Genomic DNA, 18,842 nt, shown 5'->3' with positions numbered 1-18,842 from the left:
CTGTTCCACCCAAAATTTCCTTCACAGTAAAAAGCAACATCAAAAATCTAATGTACAGTAACTCCTCACTTACCGTCCTCCGGTTTAAAATTGTTTTGAAGTTACGTCACTGCTCCATTAAGGAACATACTCATTTAAAGTTGTGCAATGCTCCCTTATAACATCGTTTGGCGGACTTGTACAATGCTCCCCTGTAAAGTTCCTCTTCTCCGTCTCCTCCCCTTCCCTTCCTCCCTCCCAACGCTTACCCCGCCACCAAACAACTGTTTGGTGGTGCTTAGGACTTTCTGAGAGGGAGCGAGCGAGGAAGTTGCCCGACCCCCTCAGCCCCCGGAAGGCAGGGCCACCCGGAACGCAGGGGCTTTAGGGGCTGCAGGGCCCTGAGCTATCGCCCTGGGGCCCTGGCCTGTAGCTCTAAAGCCCCTTTCGGAATGCAGCCCTGCAAGCACAGGCCAGAGGATTCAGGAGGAGCAGGGGCAGCCGCGCAGCCAGTGGCTGGAGAAAACCAGATTGTCATTTACATTAAGACCACTGAATACCATCCTTACATCAGTGTAAAGGAGTTTTAAAGTGGGTTGAAAGGCAGAACTCAGCTAGAAAAATGAAAACATGATGGACACTGAGACCTGGTACCCCAACTATTTAGATTAGAAGTAGTTTTCCCGTGTGAGCAGAAATGGGTCACGTTTCTAGTGAAGGTAACATTGCATCCAAAACTTGCCAAAAAATCACATTTTTGAGCACATTTTCAATGCAAAAATAGAACCATGTAATCGAAAGTGTGCAGAAAGTGAAATCAGAATCCTAGTGCCAGCAGGACTTTGTGTGTGTGAAAGAGCAAGAGACAGGGGTGGGGAAGGTGGGTCTAAGCCACCTTTTGGCTTTCCTGATCTTGGCTCAGCTGGGGACCAGACTGGCCTCCAGCATAACTTAGAGCAGCCCTGAAGGACTATGAAGCTGCACTGGCTGGGAATCACCAAAGAGCATTTGCCTCTGGTTCTGCCCCCCTTCCTCCCCAGCCCACCCAGAAACGTCCCCTACATGGCAGTAGAAAGATGAGACGTGCCCTAGTAAGAGGGCCTTAATAATGCTTGTTAAACTGAACCCATTGTCCATGCAAACAGAAGCAAAAAGAAAACCCCAGACTTGGATTTGAAAACCCTTAACACTATAAATCTAACAACTCATCACATTCCAGTGTCAAAAGGAAATGATTGATCAACCTTTATTGGAGGGACAGGGATGGGCTCTTAGCATCTTCAATCAAAAGTTAACTGTACTATAGACGTGTCCACAGGCGGATCTAGTCAAATCTGACAAAGGGCCTAAAAAATTTGATTGCAAGTCTTTGCATATTTATACCCTGCCAGTGCTATTAGGGTTGCCAACTTTCTAAGTGCACAGAACCGAACACCCATGCCCCCCCATTCCCCAAGGCCCACCCTCACTCACTTGCTCATTTTCACTGGGATGAGACGGGTTGAGGTGAGGGAGGGAGGGCTCGGGCTGGGGGTGTGGGCTCCAGGGTGGGGCTGACGTGAGTGGTTTGGGGTGCGGGTGAGGACTCTGGCTGGGGGGTTGGGATCGGGTGAGTCCAGGGATGAGGGGTTTGGGGTGCAGGAGGGGGTTCTGGGCTGTGGGATGAGGCTAAGGGGTTCAGAGTGTGGGAGGGGGCTCTGAGCTGGGGCAGGAGATTGGGGTGCGGGAGGAAGGCTCCATCTGGGGGTGTGGGCTCTGGTGTGGGGCCAGGGATGAAAGGTTTGGGGTGCAGGAGGGGGTTCAGGGCTGGGGCAGGGAGTTGGGGTGCAGAGTTGAGGTGCGGACTGTGGAAGGGGCCTCAGGGCTGGGGCAGGGGTTGGGGTATGGGAGGTGGTGTGGTCTGCAGACAGTGCTTACCTTAGGTGGCTCCCAGAAGCAGCCAGGATGTCCCTGTGGCCTCTAGGCACAGGGGCAGCGAGAGGGCTCCGTGTGCTGCCCTTGCTTGCAAGTGCCGCCCCCACAGCTCCTATTGGCCGTGGTTCCCAGCCAATGGGAGCTGTGGAGCCAGTGCTCAGAGTGGGGACAGCACACAGAGCATCCCTGGCCACCGCTGTGCCTAGGAGCAGGAGAGACATGCAAGCGCTTCTGGGAGCCAAGTGGAGCCAGGGCAGGCAGGGAGCTGTGGTGCTGACCGGAGCCACCAGGGTCCCTTTTTGATTGTGCGTTCTGGTTAAAAACCGGATGCCTGCCACCTTAAGTGCGTGCAAGCTAGGACTTTGTTCAGAAGCTAGCTGTTCACAACTACCCACCATCATAGTGTCTTGTTCCAAAGTCTTGGATGCAAAAGACAACATTTCCCGCCTTTGAAACTTGAAATTTCAAAGGCTCTAGTCTTGCAGTTTCTCAATATTTGGTTAGTGAAGCAAAAGAAATAAGAGATACATGAAAATGGAATTAGAAAATTAGTGCCTGATACTGCAAGGCCTTACTTACGTGAATAGATGAGCTGAGTGAATGAGGGAATGAGTAAAGATTTGTGGAATCATGCACACAATCACTCCGGGGTTTCTTTTCGTTCTTTCTCTTTCGGTCTCCCTGCCACTCTGCAGTAAGGCATGAACAGGCAGTACATTTCTGGATTATTACCACTTTGGGAAGCACCAGGCAGAAGACTGACTTCAACCACAAGTGAAGTGCAGTAATTCTTTGGAAATGTATTGCTTGTGGTTTCTTATTAGTAAAGTGCAATAGAAATTATAACAAGCCATAATTCTGTGAAGGGCTGAGCATCCTCCCCTCCCACTGAAGTCGATGGGTGTTGTGGATCTGCAGTACCTTTTTTAGGCCCTGATCTAGCAAAGCACTTAAGCGCATGCTTAGCTTTAAATACACAGGTAGTCCCATTGATTTCCATGAGAGCACTTACAAGTTTAACATTAAGCATATTTTAAGTGTCTTGCTGGGTGAGGGCCTTAGACCCTAAACTAGTTTAAAATACCTAACAAAAACAAAACCTAGGTCACTGCATCTAGTGGGATTTATTCATACAGAAATTACATAACTGATAGTCAAAAGTCCGCTTTTTATCTGTGCTCTTAAAGCCGCAAAATAGCATTTCAAGTGTGTGGCTGTAGTAGATGCAGCTCCTCTGAAGAACTTGGCACACTCTCTTTGAACCACTGTTGAACTTGATTTTAGAAGTCAATTCCATCAACAACATGAATTGGCTCCCCAGAAGGAGCACTACTGTCAATATTTGTCACCTTTTAAAAGGATTGACATGATGCCAGTTTTTCAGCACCAGCCTCTTATTACAGGTGTAAATTGGCATCCATAACTTACTGCAACTGTGAGCCCAAATATTACTAATTAGATGCCTCACCAGGTGTTTTCTCCTACAAATCAGGTAACCAGACAGCTAGCTAGCAGTATATATTTGTCTGTCATGCATTGTGGGGAGAAAACAGCAGCCACAATCAGAGGAGTTGGGTGCTACCCCACATTTTGATGGGCCTCTTTCACAGTGCTTGCAAAATATACAAATAGTTTCTTCTGCACATGCAAAATATGTAATTGCCAAAAATGTACATGCACATCTACTGAAAATTTGGCCCCAAGAATCTTATACAACAAAATGAGAAAAGGTGCACTTGTTGACAGTCAGTGGCCATTGTGATAAATGTGTGGCTTTACTCTATGACACTATGTCACTGTATAAACAACTTCATATACATTTAGTGGCATTGTGGGCTGAATTTAAGGAGCAATGATTTTCAGTTTTCTCTATACATTGTTCACAGATGTATTTTATCTGTGATATCACACATGGCTAGACGCCTTTGCAGAATATATTTCTCCATAATTGAACTGCTGTGAGTTCCATTCATTGTAATAGTGGGTCAGGTTGGTGAGGTTATGCATTAATAATCAATTCAATTAGGAGAAACAATACATTCTTTGTCAGCCATTTTTCCACCCTAACTATGAATGTAAAACCTTGGCAGTTAAGCATATAAAGTTCTTCATGTTTATAAAATAAGTTCTTTATGTTTGTGGTTCCTATACTCATTTCCAGCACTTATTTTGCATATAAATTCACATTCCTCTTCCAAATCTACATTTCCAGGCTAATGTGTATGCCAGCATTGTTTGATTTGTAGGATGAACAGTAAACAATCAGCTTTTTTACCATGTAAGAGTTAATTGTCCATACAAAAACTTTAGGTGCAACCATTTCTGTTTTCTGCTGTTAGAAATATAAAAAAAAGAATAACAAACATAAGATTCTAGGACAAACAGTTAAAGTGAATTGGTGTTCTGCAGCTGCATAACTACCAAAATCCACAACAGACCAGTCTGATAGCGAGTTACACCCTTTCCCTCTCAGGGGGTTCTCAATTCGTGTCCTTGTTTTGCTGGTTTTTCCATGCAGTCACTGAGCAGAGTCTTGGATCTCAGCTGTGCTGATATATGTTGTTTGTGACAAAGAAAAATCTGGAGAGTTTTAGAAAGAAATTCTAACCCCTGGAGTTTTAAAAAGTCCAGATCCTATCATGGTTTCAATAAACAGTGCAATCTCAGTTCCTCAGATCAACCCCCAGTGATGGCTGATGTGCTGATCAGAACATATTTTAAACGCTGGAGAGTGTAAAGATATAGCCTGACTGGTCAGCAGGTACAAAAAAATCCAAGTAACTTATAATATTTTAGTGAAATAATACATCCATGTTAATTATTCTAATATTGGGCTTAATCCTGCTTGTGTGGGAATTTTGTGTGTGGAATGGCTTTTTAAAATCATTTAAGATCCAGTATCTTCCCATTGACTTCTATGACAGCAAGGCTGGGCCTGAAATTTCCGATTGTGTGGAGCTATGTGGCATGAAAAAAGTCCTTTAGTTACTTTCCTACAAGTAATTTTGTGCATACAAGACTTGCTCCTGCTCCCATTGGAATCAGTTGGAGTTGTATATAAAGCTACATTTGGTTTAACTGCAAAGATTGATCACATGCACATATATCATAAAGCATCAAGAATTTTATTTGCTATGATTCATTGCAGTGCATTTCATAACAAGGAACACCTATCTAAAACATGTGTTAATGTAAACTTTCCCTATAGATATTGATGAGTGTGAAGACAATCCTAACATCTGTGATGGAGGCCAGTGCACTAATATACCAGGAGAATACAGGTGTCTTTGTTACGATGGATTCATGGCATCTGAGGATATGAAGACTTGTATAGGTAAGTGAAAACACCTCTGATTCCTAATCTTTCTAACAAGCTATCTTCCTTAATTAAGTGATCAAAGATTATGGTAAAACTAGATTTATTTAAAATATATAAGCAAATAAAAATAACAGAGTGTCATAGCAAAAATAACGAGTGTCCAGGCAATCAGGTGTCTTTTGACATTACATATTGTGACAGACCCAGACCAGTGGGGTACAGGAGTCTGGTAGAGGGCAAATATACTGGTCACTGGATGAGTAGTTTTCTCTTCCCTGAGTGACCAGAGCAGGGGCTGCACTAGAGTAATCAGGAAGCTGCTAGAACCAATTAAGACAGACAGGCTGATTAGATCACCTGCAGCCAATCAAGGCAGGCTAATCAGGGCACTTGGGTTTTAAAAGGAGCTCACTCCAGTCAGGCGGGGTGGGGAGCCAGAGGAGAGGAAGTGCGTGTGAGGAGCTGGGAGCAATCCACAGGGCCCTGGGCTGGAACCCAGAGTAGAGGGCAGGCCCGGGTTCCCCCCAAACCTCCCAACTCCTGATCAGTCATAGGAGAAGTTGACCTAGACTGTGAGGAAGATCACTGAGGTGAGCAAATCTGCCAATAAGTGCAGGACCCACCAAGGTAGAGGAGGAACTTTGTCACAGCTGGTGTCAGGGGTGGGACTTGGTGTGCACAGCGCGGCAGAAGAAGGAGCGTGATTTAAAAAAAAAAAGTAGAGGGTTTGTTGTTTTTTTTTCCCCACCACAATGGATGACTTAGTACGGGCATTGATACAAGCTGCGGCGGCCCAGCAGGAGGCTACCTGTGTCCAGGCAGCTGCCCAACAGGAGGCAGTGCGGCTGCAGCAAGAGACAATCACCTGCTGATGGACCAGGCTTCTCAAGACCGGGCTATGTTGCAGGAACTGGTAAACCAGGTAAAGACCCTTACGGAGCTGAACTGCAGCCATGATGGGACGCAGATCATACGGGCCAGCCATTGGCTGCAGAAAATGACGCGGGAGGATGGTGTAGAGGCATACCTTCTGGCCTTTGAGAGGACAGCCCTATGGGAGGCCTGGCCTCGAGATCAGTGGTCTGGCATCCTTGCCCCATTCCTGTGTGGGGAGGCACAGAAGGCCTACTATGATCTGCCTGAAGGGGCTGCAGCAGACTCCCCCCAGCTGAAAGCAGAGATCCTGGCCAGATCTGGGGTAATGACCGCAGTGTGGGCCCAATGGTGTCACGAGTGGAGGTACCAGGAAAACAAAACCCCGCGGTCCCAATTGTATGACCTCAGCAACCACTTTCGTGCAAGATGGATAACAGAGTCCGGAACAGATACTAGAGGTTCTGGTCATCAACCGATACATGAGGGGACTACCAGTAGACCTTAGTGCCTGGGTAAGCCAGAACGAACCCTCCACCTATGATGAGGTTGTTGCACTGGTAGAGAGGCGAAGGACGGCGAGGGAGCTGACCCAACCAGTTAAGGAAGAGGCACCCCGGGTTAAACTAGCAGCACCAAGTCCTAGAGCTCGGGTGACTGGGCCCAGGTGGAAAAAGAGAGGGGCTGAAGGCCCACCAGAGGCCACAAAGAGTCGGAGCACGGACGGGGAAGAGGATCATGATGTTAGATTGCCCAAACCAAGAGACTGGGGAATGCCTAGGGCTCCATACAGATGTTATGCCTGTGGGGACTGGAGACATATAGCTGCACAGTGTCCCAATGCTGAGGAGCCGATGCAGTGTAACCTGGGGAACTGAGCAGACCCATGCTCCCTAATCCACCTTGTGGGGGTCTCACTAACCCCACATTTGTACACCAGACCAGTGAAATTAAATGGGGTAGAGACCACGGCACTGGTTGATTCGGGGAGCGCTATCACGCTTGTCTCAGGGAAGCTCATCAAGTTTAGTCAGCTGCTTTGGGCTAAGTGTACAGGGATAACATGCGTCCATGGGACAGTTGGTTATTACCCCACCATCCCGGTAAAACTCGAGATTCAGTGGAACACTACTGAGGTAGCAACAGGTGTCGTCTCTAAACTCCCATACCCGGTGCTCATCGGGAGGGATTTCCCAGGGTTTGGAAACTTACTCCCAGTAGGAGGATTGGAGGAAAAGGGGAACCCTGAAGTTAGTGAGGCTTCCACAGTAGACTGTCAACCCCCAGTCTTCTCTGAAATATCCCCAGATTTATTTTCCATTCCCAGACAGGGTAGAAAGTCAAAAAGGGAAAGGAGGGCAGCTAAGGCCTTGGGAACCCGAATAGTGACTCTAAGCCAGAGGGTCGCTCTCGTAGGTAAGCGGACCTGAGCAGATGAAAAGGAGGCCACCCAGGAGGGAGAAGCACCCGAGTCTAACCCCCACCCTAACGCTTCTGAACCAGTAGAGACAACAGAGACTGGGCCCCTAGATCTTGGGCAGATTAGCCCCGGGAAAGGAAATTTTGGACGGGATCAGACTGAAGACCCAAGGTACGACAACATTAGAAAGGAGGTGACTGAAATAGATGGGGCCCCCGTGGAAGGGAAAACCCAGGGACCAGGACCCTACTTCATAATGAAGAAGAATCTCTTATACCGGGTTGCACCAGTACAGAGGCAGACGGTACAGCAGATCGTAGTACTTCAAAAACACCAGAACGCTGTATTAAGTCTTGCTCATAGTCATCTTTTTGGGGGGCACTTGGGGGTAGAGAAGACCCTGGCATGAGTCCTACGACGGTTCTTCTGGCCCGGAGTACACGAAGAAGTGTGGAGGTATTGTGCGTCTTGCCCGGAGTGTCAGCTGCACAGTCGCCGTCCCCACCTGAGGGCACCTTTAGTACCCTTCCCATCATAGAAGTCCCCTTTGAGCAAATAGCCATGGACCTAGTTGGACCCCTGGAGAAGATGGCTCGGGGCCACCAATATATACTGGTTGTTTTGGACTATGCTACTCGCTACCCAGAAGCCTTCCCCCTCCGGAACACAGCCTCTAAAACGATAGCCAAAGAGCTGGTGGGAATCTTTGCCCGAGTGAGGCTACCTGAGGAAATATTAACAGACCAAGGAACCCCATTTATGTCATAGCTAATGAAGGACCTCTGTACGCTGCTCCATATACATACCCTGAGAACTTCAGTCTACCATCCGCAGACTGATGGGTTGATAGAAAGGTTTAACCGAACCTTACAGCAAACTCTGCCAAATGCACTGTAGGGTTTACAGAGGCCAAATATCTTGACTACATTGTGGGAAAAAGTCTGGTAAAACCCCAAGTGAACAAGTTGGAGGCCATCCAAAATTGACCCCGACCACGTCGCAAGAAACATGTCTGGGCATTCCTAGGTGTAGTGGGGTATTACCGAGAATTTATCCTCCACTTTTCCACAAGGGCAAGCCCCCTGACAGACCTAGTGAAAGCCCGTGGACCTGATTTGGTGAGATGGTCTGACGCAGCAGAGGAAGCATTCACAGACCTACGGACTGCCCTCTGCAGTAACCCCGTACTGATAGCTCCTGATTTCACCAAGGAATTTATCCTGCCGACAGATGCATCAGAAGTAAACTTGGGGGCCGTTCTATCACAGATGGTCGGGGAGGTGGAACACCCAATTCTGTACCTCAGTAGGAAACTCCTTCTGAGGGAACAAAAATATGCAGTGGTGGAGAGAGAGTGCCTTGCCGTAAAATGGGCCATGGAAGCATTGCGCTACTACTTGCTCGGGCGCAGATTTGTCTTCGTGACCTACCATGCCCCTCTTCAATGGATGCAGCGGAACAAGGAGAAGAACACAAGGGTGACCAGGTGGTTCTTATCCTTCCAACCTTTCCAGTTCCATGTGCAACACAGAGCAGGGAGCCGTCACGGCTTGTCACGTGTGCACTGTCTGGCTTCCCAAGCTGCCCCACCTCTTGGTGTTGAGCAGGGGGGAGAGATATGTGACAGACCCAGACCAGTGGGGTACAGGAGTCTGGTAGAGGGCAAATATACTGGTCACTGGATGAGTAGTTTTCTCTTCCCTGAGTGACCAGAGCAGGGGCTGCATTAGAGTAATCAGGAACTTACTAGAACCAATTAAGACAGACAGGCTGATTAGATCACCTGCAGTCAATCAAGGCAGGCTACTCAGGGCACCTGGGTTTAAAAAGGAGCTCACTCCAGTCAGGCGGGATGGGGAGCCAGAGGAGAGGAAGTGCGTGTGAGGAGCTGGGAGCAAGAGGCACAAGGAGCTGAGAGTGAGAGGGTGTGCTGCTGGAGGACTAAGGAGTACAAACATTATCAGAAACCAGGAGGAAGGTCCTGTGGTGAGAATAAAGAAGGTGTTTGGAGGAGGCCATGGGGAAGTAGCCCAGGGAGTTGTAGCTGTCATGCAGCTGTTACAGGTGGCACTATAGACAGCTGCAATCCATAGGGCCCTGGGCTGGAACCCGGAGTAGAGGGCGGGCCCGGGTTCCCCTGAAACCTCCCAACTCCTGATCAGACATAGGAGAAGTTAACCCAGACTGTGGGGAAGATCACTGAGGTGAGCAAATCTGCCAATAAGCGCAGGACCCACCAAGGTAGAGGAGGAACTTTGTCACAATATCAAGACTACAAATATACTTAGATACTTGCATTTGGTGAAAAAAGGGTTTTGGTTCCAGCACTGTGCCAGATGGACTGCTGCCTCAAAACTGGCAAATGCTAAAACTTAAAAAGCAAGCAGTGCTGCTGTATTTTGACTAGCTGTGGCCACATGGACAACCCCTCTATGCAGACTATTTTTGTCAACAGTAGGAATCATCTGCATGTGTTCAGAGCTCTTGGCTGAGTTAAGGAGCATGCGTGGTGAGATAAGGTGACCATGCCATCTCTCTTTGGGTCCCATTCCAGAGTGTGTCTATGCAGCTCAGATCGTACAGGGTGCTGTAGGATGGCAGATTTAGGGGTGAGCCACAATCAGAATTCTGGCCAAAACTGACACCAAGACAAAACTGTGTGAGAATTCAGCATGTGTTGGTAGAGCAAAATATTGCAGTCAAGATTTGCTGCATGGCTAGAAGAGTAGAATTTTACATTTGCCTTTTGAAATTGAAACATACTTACTGCCCTTTGGAAACATCGGTGCAGGAAAAAGAAAATATATTGAGGACAGATAATAGGCCAAGTTTATCCTTAGCATAACCCCATTAAATCTGGCCATTTGTGATTATTAATTAAAGTTGGAAGTAAAGATGAGAGGCTGAGAAATAAATACCAGGGCAATAACATAGCAATATTAAATCTGATTTGGAAATGTACAGTATTTTACAGTGGTTAAGAATATTTAGCCTAATTTATTTTTTTTCTCGGCACATGTAGACACTTTTTTGTACCAGTATTAATGTCTCCAAGACATTGGGTTAGTTACGATCTAAGAACTTTGTAAAATCTTAAAATTATGTTTTCTAGATGTCAACGAGTGTGACCTAAATCCAAACATCTGTCTAAGTGGAAGTTGTGAGAATACAAAAGGCTCATTTATCTGTCATTGTGATATGGGATATTCAGGCAAAAAAGGAACCACTGGTTGTACAGGTAAATTTTAAAGTTAATAGTTATCATCTTCTGATTCTTCGTTTTCCTTTTCTAGCATTTAAAACCTCTCTTGAATCTGTTTGATTTCTGTTCCCTGTGAAATGTTACACTGTACCGAGTCACTGAGTTGGTATTGTGTTTGTATAGCATAATATTGGGCCTGATCCTTCACCCGTTGAATTGAATGACAAATATCCCATTGGGAGCAAAGTTGTGCCTATTATTATATGGTTGCTGGTATGACCAAAAAGAACATATAATTCAGCGTAACTTGACAAGACCACATGAAGACCACCACCACATTGGATTTGGATTAGATAACTGTATATGCAAACAACAGGCATCTATTCCAAATATTATTTTGGCAAACACTGGTGGTTTTAAATCTATCCTAAAATATATTTACAGTTTTTGCAAAGTGGCAGCAGTACAGATACCTGACTAGCTGAATTATAAACATATTTTGGCAAAGCCAAAATGTAAATTATTTCATAGCAGCAGCCAGCCAGCAGTGCTGAGGTTCAAATTTACATGCTCAGAGGGCGATAGCATTAAAAACTCAAGATGCTAGTATCTGAGCCAAGGTGTTGAGTCATTAGCTTTGCCCAAAATATGAGCACAAACATATGTTTAATTTAGTTTTGAATATGGATTTAGAGTAAACACAGTTCTGGTACCCTTTGAGACAAGTATATGTGCTGATAGGTCGGTTCTTATAGAAGTATATTATTAATGTTGTATAGTAGGTGTGAAAGAGATTATGCTGATTTTTTACAGCGTACATAGAACAATGGGGGAGCTGGTGTTCTGCTTGGTATATTGGACCTCGCCTGAAGTTGTGTATTATTAACAGCTGCCTTTTACAGACATGTGAACTGATCTAAATCCAAGAAGTCTTTGATTTTACCCTGTAGACCAACATTTCAACATTCTTTGTTTCTACTCTAAATTACACAAAAAGATACAGAGCTTTAGTTCTGCAGACTTGAAAAATCCTTGTGATGTTCAATCACGCCCACTGCAGCTATCACTCTCAGGGAAATGAAAGGTGATGACACAAATATTGGTTTGTGACATCTACAGGATTATACTAGTCGGTTAAAGCAGCCAGGAAATATTAAGTAATTGGTAGGAGATGGAAGGGCAAATAAAGGTCCTACAGGGAAAGGATCTGGGGTATTATTCAGAGGAAAAGTTTCTGGAAATTCTTGCCATATTGGTGACATCTGGTGTAAGGTAACTGGGAAAATAATCTCACTTGAAAACTCATCCATGACAGTGTTGGTTTAGTAATAGACAAAGTAAGGCTGAGAAATCTCTTCCTTCCAATCCCATCCTCTGATTTAAGCACTTATATCCAGATAGAAAGAACCAGCTATTTCTGCTACACCTCTACCTCGATGTAACGCGACCCGATAAAACACGAATTTGGATACAACACGGTAAAGCAGTGCTCCGGGGTAGGGGGGGGAGCTGCGCACTCTGGTGGATCAAACAAGTTCAATATAACACGGTTTCAGCTATAACGCAGTAAGATTTTTTGGCTCCCGAGGACAGGGTTATATTGAAGTAGAGATGTACTTCTGTTTTCAAAAGTAATTCATCAGTCTTTCCCTCTCTTTATCCTTCCCAAAGTAGCCATTCCCTCCCCCTCCCTTACTCACCCATCCTACCTCGTCACACTTCTACATTTCGAGATGGAGATATAAATTCCAGCATGAGCAAACACAGACAGACCCCTCCTCCCCCGCCCCATGCTAGTTCTGATCCAGCTGGAATGCTAAAGCCACAGCAGCATGAGCGGAAGGATAGGCTAGTCACCCCAAGTATATACTTGTCCAAGACGCACTATTTTTAGTGTGCCAGCTTAATCAGAGCTAGTGTGAGTATGTCTCCTCAAGCTGGAATTTACATCTTCAGCTCAAAATATTGGGCTTAACTACTCTTTCAGCCATGGAGTCACTTAGCCAGTCACAGCCAGTGCAAGGAGGAGGTGGGGAGGCTTGATATTGTGAAGAGAATCCAGCTAAATGGAGAGGGAGGCTGAAAGGTCTTGGTATCTCAAGAGCAGCTTCTTTCTGGGGCGGGAGGAGGGTGGCAGTAAGAGACGGGTCAGAAAGCCTGAAGAGCAGCTGCTTTGGCTCTGCCGGTTACTGGGGAGGGGAAGTACAGTAAATCAGAGGGAAACGCTTCTTGCAGTCCACCACAAGGGGTGCTGCTGTGCAACCGTCTAGTTAGCTCATCAGCTCGCCAGGCAGAGAAGGCTGGAGCCTGCACAGACCTGCAGTTTGTGTACAGGAGGGGACAGACTCGCCTTACGTGTAACTGGCTTTGTGTACAAATGCTTGGTCAGCTGGTGGCCCAGCTCAGGCAAGAGAGCATTACTGAATCAGGGTAATGGAACACATTTTAAGAACAAGAAAAGCTTATCGTGCTAGAACAGCATCACTTGAAGGTTGGCTCCATTCTCGCTGTACTCTCCCAGTAGCATTCCTTGTGCTATCACAGCTGGCTCACTGGGATCACTGCTGTATCAGCATCATGCTACTACAGAAAACACAGCTAGTGGGCAGCAAATGAAGACAAAAGGGACGTGAACACAAGGGCTGGCAGTGTGTGAAGATGAAGGGGATGTGAAGGATGAGACAGAAATGAAAACTGTACAGTCCCCATTGCAGTCAAAATGTGCGCATTCCTGTGCATTAAAATAAAAAACTCAGTTTGTCTATAGACTGTTGAACTCTCCCATCATTCTTTGCACAAATCTAGTGTCACAGCCAGACTTCCTGTGCCCATGCAGATTAGCACTCTGGAAGCAGCATTTAGTGCTGGTATCATAGAAGGGATTCTGCACTTGTGCTGAATAGCACCATGGTCATAGCACAGAATTCTTTGCCTGGTATAGATAAGTCAAAATCATTCACTTCTTTAAAAGAACAAGCACTCCTGTGAAAAAAATTACAAAAATGTGTATGGAACTTCGAAGGGGAGGTTCTCTGTTTCCTGAGAACAACTAAATAATGTCCTCTGGGTTACATTACAGTTTTGTCTAAATATTTCACCTCCCTTGTCATTACTGATTGTTTCCATTTTAACAAATAAACATGTTGTTTCCCCAATCATTTAGCAGTATTCAGAATCCACCCACTGACTTACATTCCCATCCCACACAGATGTTAGGTTTTTTTCCCCTTCAGTTCTCAGTAAGAATGCGGACAGAGTTTAGGAAAACAGTTTGTTTTATGCAGAGATGTACATAGCCTATGAATCCAATCTAGGGAGAGTGCTACAAATGTTTCATTTTTAGGTACCTATAAAACAGACTTTCCCATAACCAAATTAGGCGAGCTGATTTTAATTTTTCATAAAGAGGGAATGGGATATAGTTGCTAGAGAAGAGCACTGTGGGTCAGGTATAGAGGTGTGCATAGCCCCCTCCCCTCATTCCAGATTGTCCAGTTATCTCCAAAATTTCCCATCACTGTGTGTGTGCGCATTATGTTGTGGGGAACATAAATTCTTTGTGTTTATGCACAGGTAAAATCCTGTATTGGCACAAACTCACATTTTTTTCATTGTGGTTCATTGCCCATGCCTAACTGTTGCCTGTGAGTTCATAGTATCCCAATCTGGTTGTTTTAAAGCCATAGATTTACTGAATTTGACCTCCATATGCTGTACACAGAGGGATAAATTGAGCTCTGATTTATGCCCCGTGTATCCTATCCTGTTGCCACTGCATGCATGCAACTTCTGTTGATGTCAGTGAGAGTTGTGTGGGGACTAGATAATCTCCTGTTCTTGCAACAGGTTTTCCTGAGGTACACATTAGGGCAGAATTGGGCTCAGACTGTCACAGCACTGAAGATGAATGTTTATAAAAGTCAGGTAACAAATGCAGCAGAAGATAAACTGGCCTTCTCCACAGCAGGTTCAGAGAATTGAGAAAAGTTCAGAATGTGGGCACAATCCTGTAGTTATGACTCAGCCAGGACTCCCCGTGAAGACAGTGGGAGTATCAGCTGAGTAAGGAGTGTGCAGCATTGGGCACCATGGGTGTAATAGAGACATGGCCAGTGTCAGGCTCACTGGGGCCCAGGGCAGAAAGCCCAAGCCCTGCCATGAGGGGCTGAAGCCCAAGTCCAAAGGCTTCAACCCCGCACAGTTGGGGGGCTCGGGCTTCGGCTTCAGCCCTGCGCAGTCGGGATGGGCTCAGGCTTCAGCTTCAGCCCTGTGTGGCGGGTGGGGGGCTCAGCCCACTTGGACTTTCTGCCCTGAGCACCAGTGAGCCTCAGGGTGCCCCTGCCAAAGCCCAAGCCCTGCCACACAGGGTTGAAGCCGAAGCCTGAGCAACTTAGCTTTCCAGAGCAATTGCTGTGCTTGCCACCCCCTAATGCCAGCCCTGATCGGAGAAATGAATTAGAGCAAAAAGCCCGCTCCCGTCCAGCCTTGTGAAGAAGATAATATATATAAAGGAGCGGTCGGTACATGACTGTTCATTACTGTATACCTGAAAACAAACACATTGCAAAAGAGTATGGTAAAAGCGAGGACCCAGCCCTGCAGCTGTCACTTAAGAGCCATCCCATTGACTTGGAGTAGCCATAACATTGCAGCTTGTAAAATGTGCTGCGTTCTTAAGCCTGCTTCCCTCTCTTCCTTGCCTCTCCTCTAGCCTCCATCCATTAAAAACATGTTATGCCTCAGTCTGGTGGCACAGGAGCACTGTGATGTCAGTGAAACACATACCTTTCCCATTATGAATTGAGGAGCTGGCAATATCACGTCCAATACTAAAGGATGATAATACATCAAGTCAGGGAAGTACAGAAAGCTGATGGTGTATGTCAAACACATGAATTGACCCATGTAAAACTGGGAGATGCTCACAGTTTTGTTGAATAAAAAACAAGACAGTTCCCAAAGGAAGGTAATGGTTTCCTAGGCCACTCACTGATTGCCAGGATCAGGAAGTCATGGGGATAAGACTAGGAGAAATTAAAGTTTTGCCCCCTAGGTTTCTCTAGTTGCATCAGAAGATGAATTTCAGCTGAGCTCTACTTTTCTACGCAAATCTATTTTCTGCAAATTGCTTCTGCTGACCCACCTGCTGATATGGGATTTTCTCCATCAGGCAGGGACCCAGGAGGACATATGCCATGTGACTTCTATGTGATCTTCTCCATGGGATCTGCGCACAAACTCAAAATATAAATGGAACATGAGTCGGATAAAGTTGACAGATTTGCAGAAAGAGCCAATAAATAAAAATCAGAAAATACTTTTACAGAAGTTTGCAGACATGAAAATAATCCCAGCTAAACTAAGCTGGTTCACAGGTTGAGATTGGACTAAATTCACCCCTATAGACAGCATGCTCCAGGCCCTCTAGTCTACTTAAGCCCCACTGAAGCCTTTAATGTGAAGTGTAAATGTGTCTGGGTGTGTGTGTGTAAGTTTTCATGGTCTTTCAGTGCATTAGCTTCAGGGTGATACTGCAGTCCAAATGTAAAAAAACATCATTTATTCATAAAATCTGGCCTCCTTCTGCCACCACCCTTGCTCCTGCCAGCACTGGTGGCATGGCTTCTCCCACTCCATTCCGGTGCAAGGAAATGCACAGGGTTCCCAAAGCATGAGCAAGGTGCTGATGACGTACCACTAAATAGGTCTCTGCCATCTCTGCTTTCTGCCCTGGATTTTCAAAACATGCAGAAATACACATACGTAATTGGTGTGTGTAGTCATTTTGCACGCATCTTAGCTGGTTATTTGTTCATGCAGTTGCCACTTTTGTGAACATAAGTACAGTAATTCCACATGCCAGTTGTGTATACATATTGTTGCTCATGCGCAATTAGAAACATTTGTGCCTCTGTGATTAATGGGAGACACCTTATTTATTACTTAAGGCGTGAGAAAAATAAGTATTAAGAGACGTCAAAAAGAAGTAAAATAGCCAACAGTAAATGAAGACTGACGGTTTGTCCCCACTGAGCCTGGAATTGCTATGATTTCTGAGCTGCCTGTTATTTACCATGAACATAGTCATCTGCTATAGTCAGTCAGCTCCCTTGGTGTTAATAGGAGTAATGTGATTACAAAGATGAGAACACGTGTGCTGCAGTGTGGGTGCACAATGGGACCAGCTGAGGATGCAGTGTGAGCCTTAGATTGTAATTCCTTTGTTTTTGTTGGCTTCCTACAGCGTTATATTTAAAGGGAAACTTTCACACTGGAGGAAATTTAGTCAAAAAGAGAGTGTTTATACAGATCAGTGACTCAACCTTGCCCTCTTTATTTTAGTAAGAATCCCACTGAAGTCAATGGGAATTTTGTTGGAGTAAAGTGTGGTGTCAAATTCTGACTTGGCTGGCTTTTTCCTGTGTTCTCTTTGCCCTGATTCTGGTAGTCTTATTCCAGTTGAGTGGTGCCTTATTCCTTGAGTAGTCCTATGCAAATATATGGAACTATTTGAAGAGTAGGGCACATCATAATTTGAGGAAAGGTGGCAGAATCTGGCCCTGTGCTGTTGTGGGAGAGAGCTGTTTAAGTAAAAGCTTTGCCCTTCAGAGCTCACTTTCTCCTTTGTGTCATCCTGAGAAGTCTGAATTCAATACTTATGGTATCCTCAGGCCAAATTAAGCCCCAGTATAAGTGGGCACAACTCCCATTGATTTCATTTCCCCCTTTACATAGGGCTGCCGTTAGCCTGTAGGGTTTTTTGCCATGGATAGATTGGACTATTAGAATACTAAACAGTAGGATATCAGTAGACCCGAGTGGAGCGAATGTCCATTGACTCCTTGGCATTGCAAGACATGATGAGAAAATCAAGCTTCCAGCATCTAACTTTATAAAAGCAGAAGGATGGACCCTGCTCCCAGTGGGGTCAATGGGAGCTAAACTGTGTCTGTGATCAGATGATATCAGTCTGTTTACTATTTATGAAGTTGCCTTACAAAATTGAATTTGTATATAACATAACTGTAGCATAACTATTGCATACAAGTTTCCATTTCACATTTACTGGTGGTTTAAAAAATTCTTGGCAGAAAAATCTGGCATTATGTTGGCTTTTTATGTGTTTTGTTGTGCTCAAAAGGTTATAAAGAAGCATGTGATCACTTGTATATTTCAGAGCATCAAGTAATCAAAAACAGAGCACCCTTGGTATTACCAGTGGTTTAACAACTTTTTAAAAACACTCATGTCGAGATTAAAGATGTAGACTGCTTGCCCTGTTTTTTCTTGTCACTACATACCGTAGTTGACCTCTGGAACTTATTTCTAGCCTTTCTCTTCACTCTAAGCCAAAATTAGCTTTCTTGATCACCCTTAAGGTCTTTAACAGACACTGGTTTCCTGCCTAGGGTAATATTATCATCTTACAAGTTTCTGCACATGATTAAGGAAAATACATTATATGGCTTTCTGTTCTTGGCCTTGTTTTTAAACGGTCTCATTTGCTTGATTTCTAGGTTTTCTAGTGTTAGTGTAGATTAATGAGCAATGGACTCAGGCTGCCAGATTCAGATCTGGATCTGGACCCCAGCAACCAACTTTTGGATCCACCCAAATATTGGGGATGTTCATCTCAGGGTTTTGCTCCAGATTCCTCTGAAAGACCACAGAAAAAACTGGACCCCACCTCTTCCATTGCTCTGCTTAGAGGAGAAAAAATAAAACACAGCAGGCTCAATACTGTCACCCAAACGGGGATTTAAATTGCAAAATGAAGGGGGTTGGCCTACAGGTCATCAGTTCCCTCTTCCCAGAGTCACAGCACCTCTGGAAGGGGGAGGATCTATGGAGTGGGTTCTCTAGCTAGATTTTTTCCCTAAGAACCTATAACATCTAGAAGTATCAGAGGGGTAGCCGTGTTATCTGACGAAGTGGGTATTCACCCACGAAAGCTCATGCTCCAAAACGTCTGTTAGTCTATAAGGTGCCACAGGATTCTTAACATCTAGAAGGTTAATCCTTGCTTAATTTGAGGCTGCTCCTTGCAGCATTAAGTTACATACTTTGACTGCCAGTTCCTCTGAAGGAGAGGTACTGTGCACTGAAATTGAAAACCAGAGCAGAGGAGCAATAGA

At 45.3% G+C, this 18,842-nt stretch overlaps 1 protein-coding gene across 2 annotated transcripts in view; it reads left to right on the top strand.

Moving 5' to 3' along the window:
- FBN1 (fibrillin 1) overlaps positions 1 to 18,842 on the top strand; it is a 226,958-nt gene that overhangs the window by 144,428 nt on the left and 63,688 nt on the right. For both annotated transcript variants that reach the window (XM_050966864.1, XM_050966863.1), the window contains exons 31-32: positions 5,102 to 5,227; positions 10,618 to 10,743. In XM_050966864.1, the coding sequence (XP_050822821.1) occupies positions 5,102 to 5,227; positions 10,618 to 10,743 (252 nt within the window). The remainder of the gene's footprint in view (positions 1 to 5,101; positions 5,228 to 10,617; positions 10,744 to 18,842) is intronic.

This window comes from Gopherus flavomarginatus, chromosome 9, assembly GCF_025201925.1.
Source record: "Gopherus flavomarginatus isolate rGopFla2 chromosome 9, rGopFla2.mat.asm, whole genome shotgun sequence".
In the NCBI taxonomy this organism is placed as follows: domain Eukaryota; kingdom Metazoa; phylum Chordata; order Testudines; family Testudinidae; genus Gopherus; species Gopherus flavomarginatus.
This window is presented reverse-complemented; position numbering and strand designations above follow the sequence as displayed.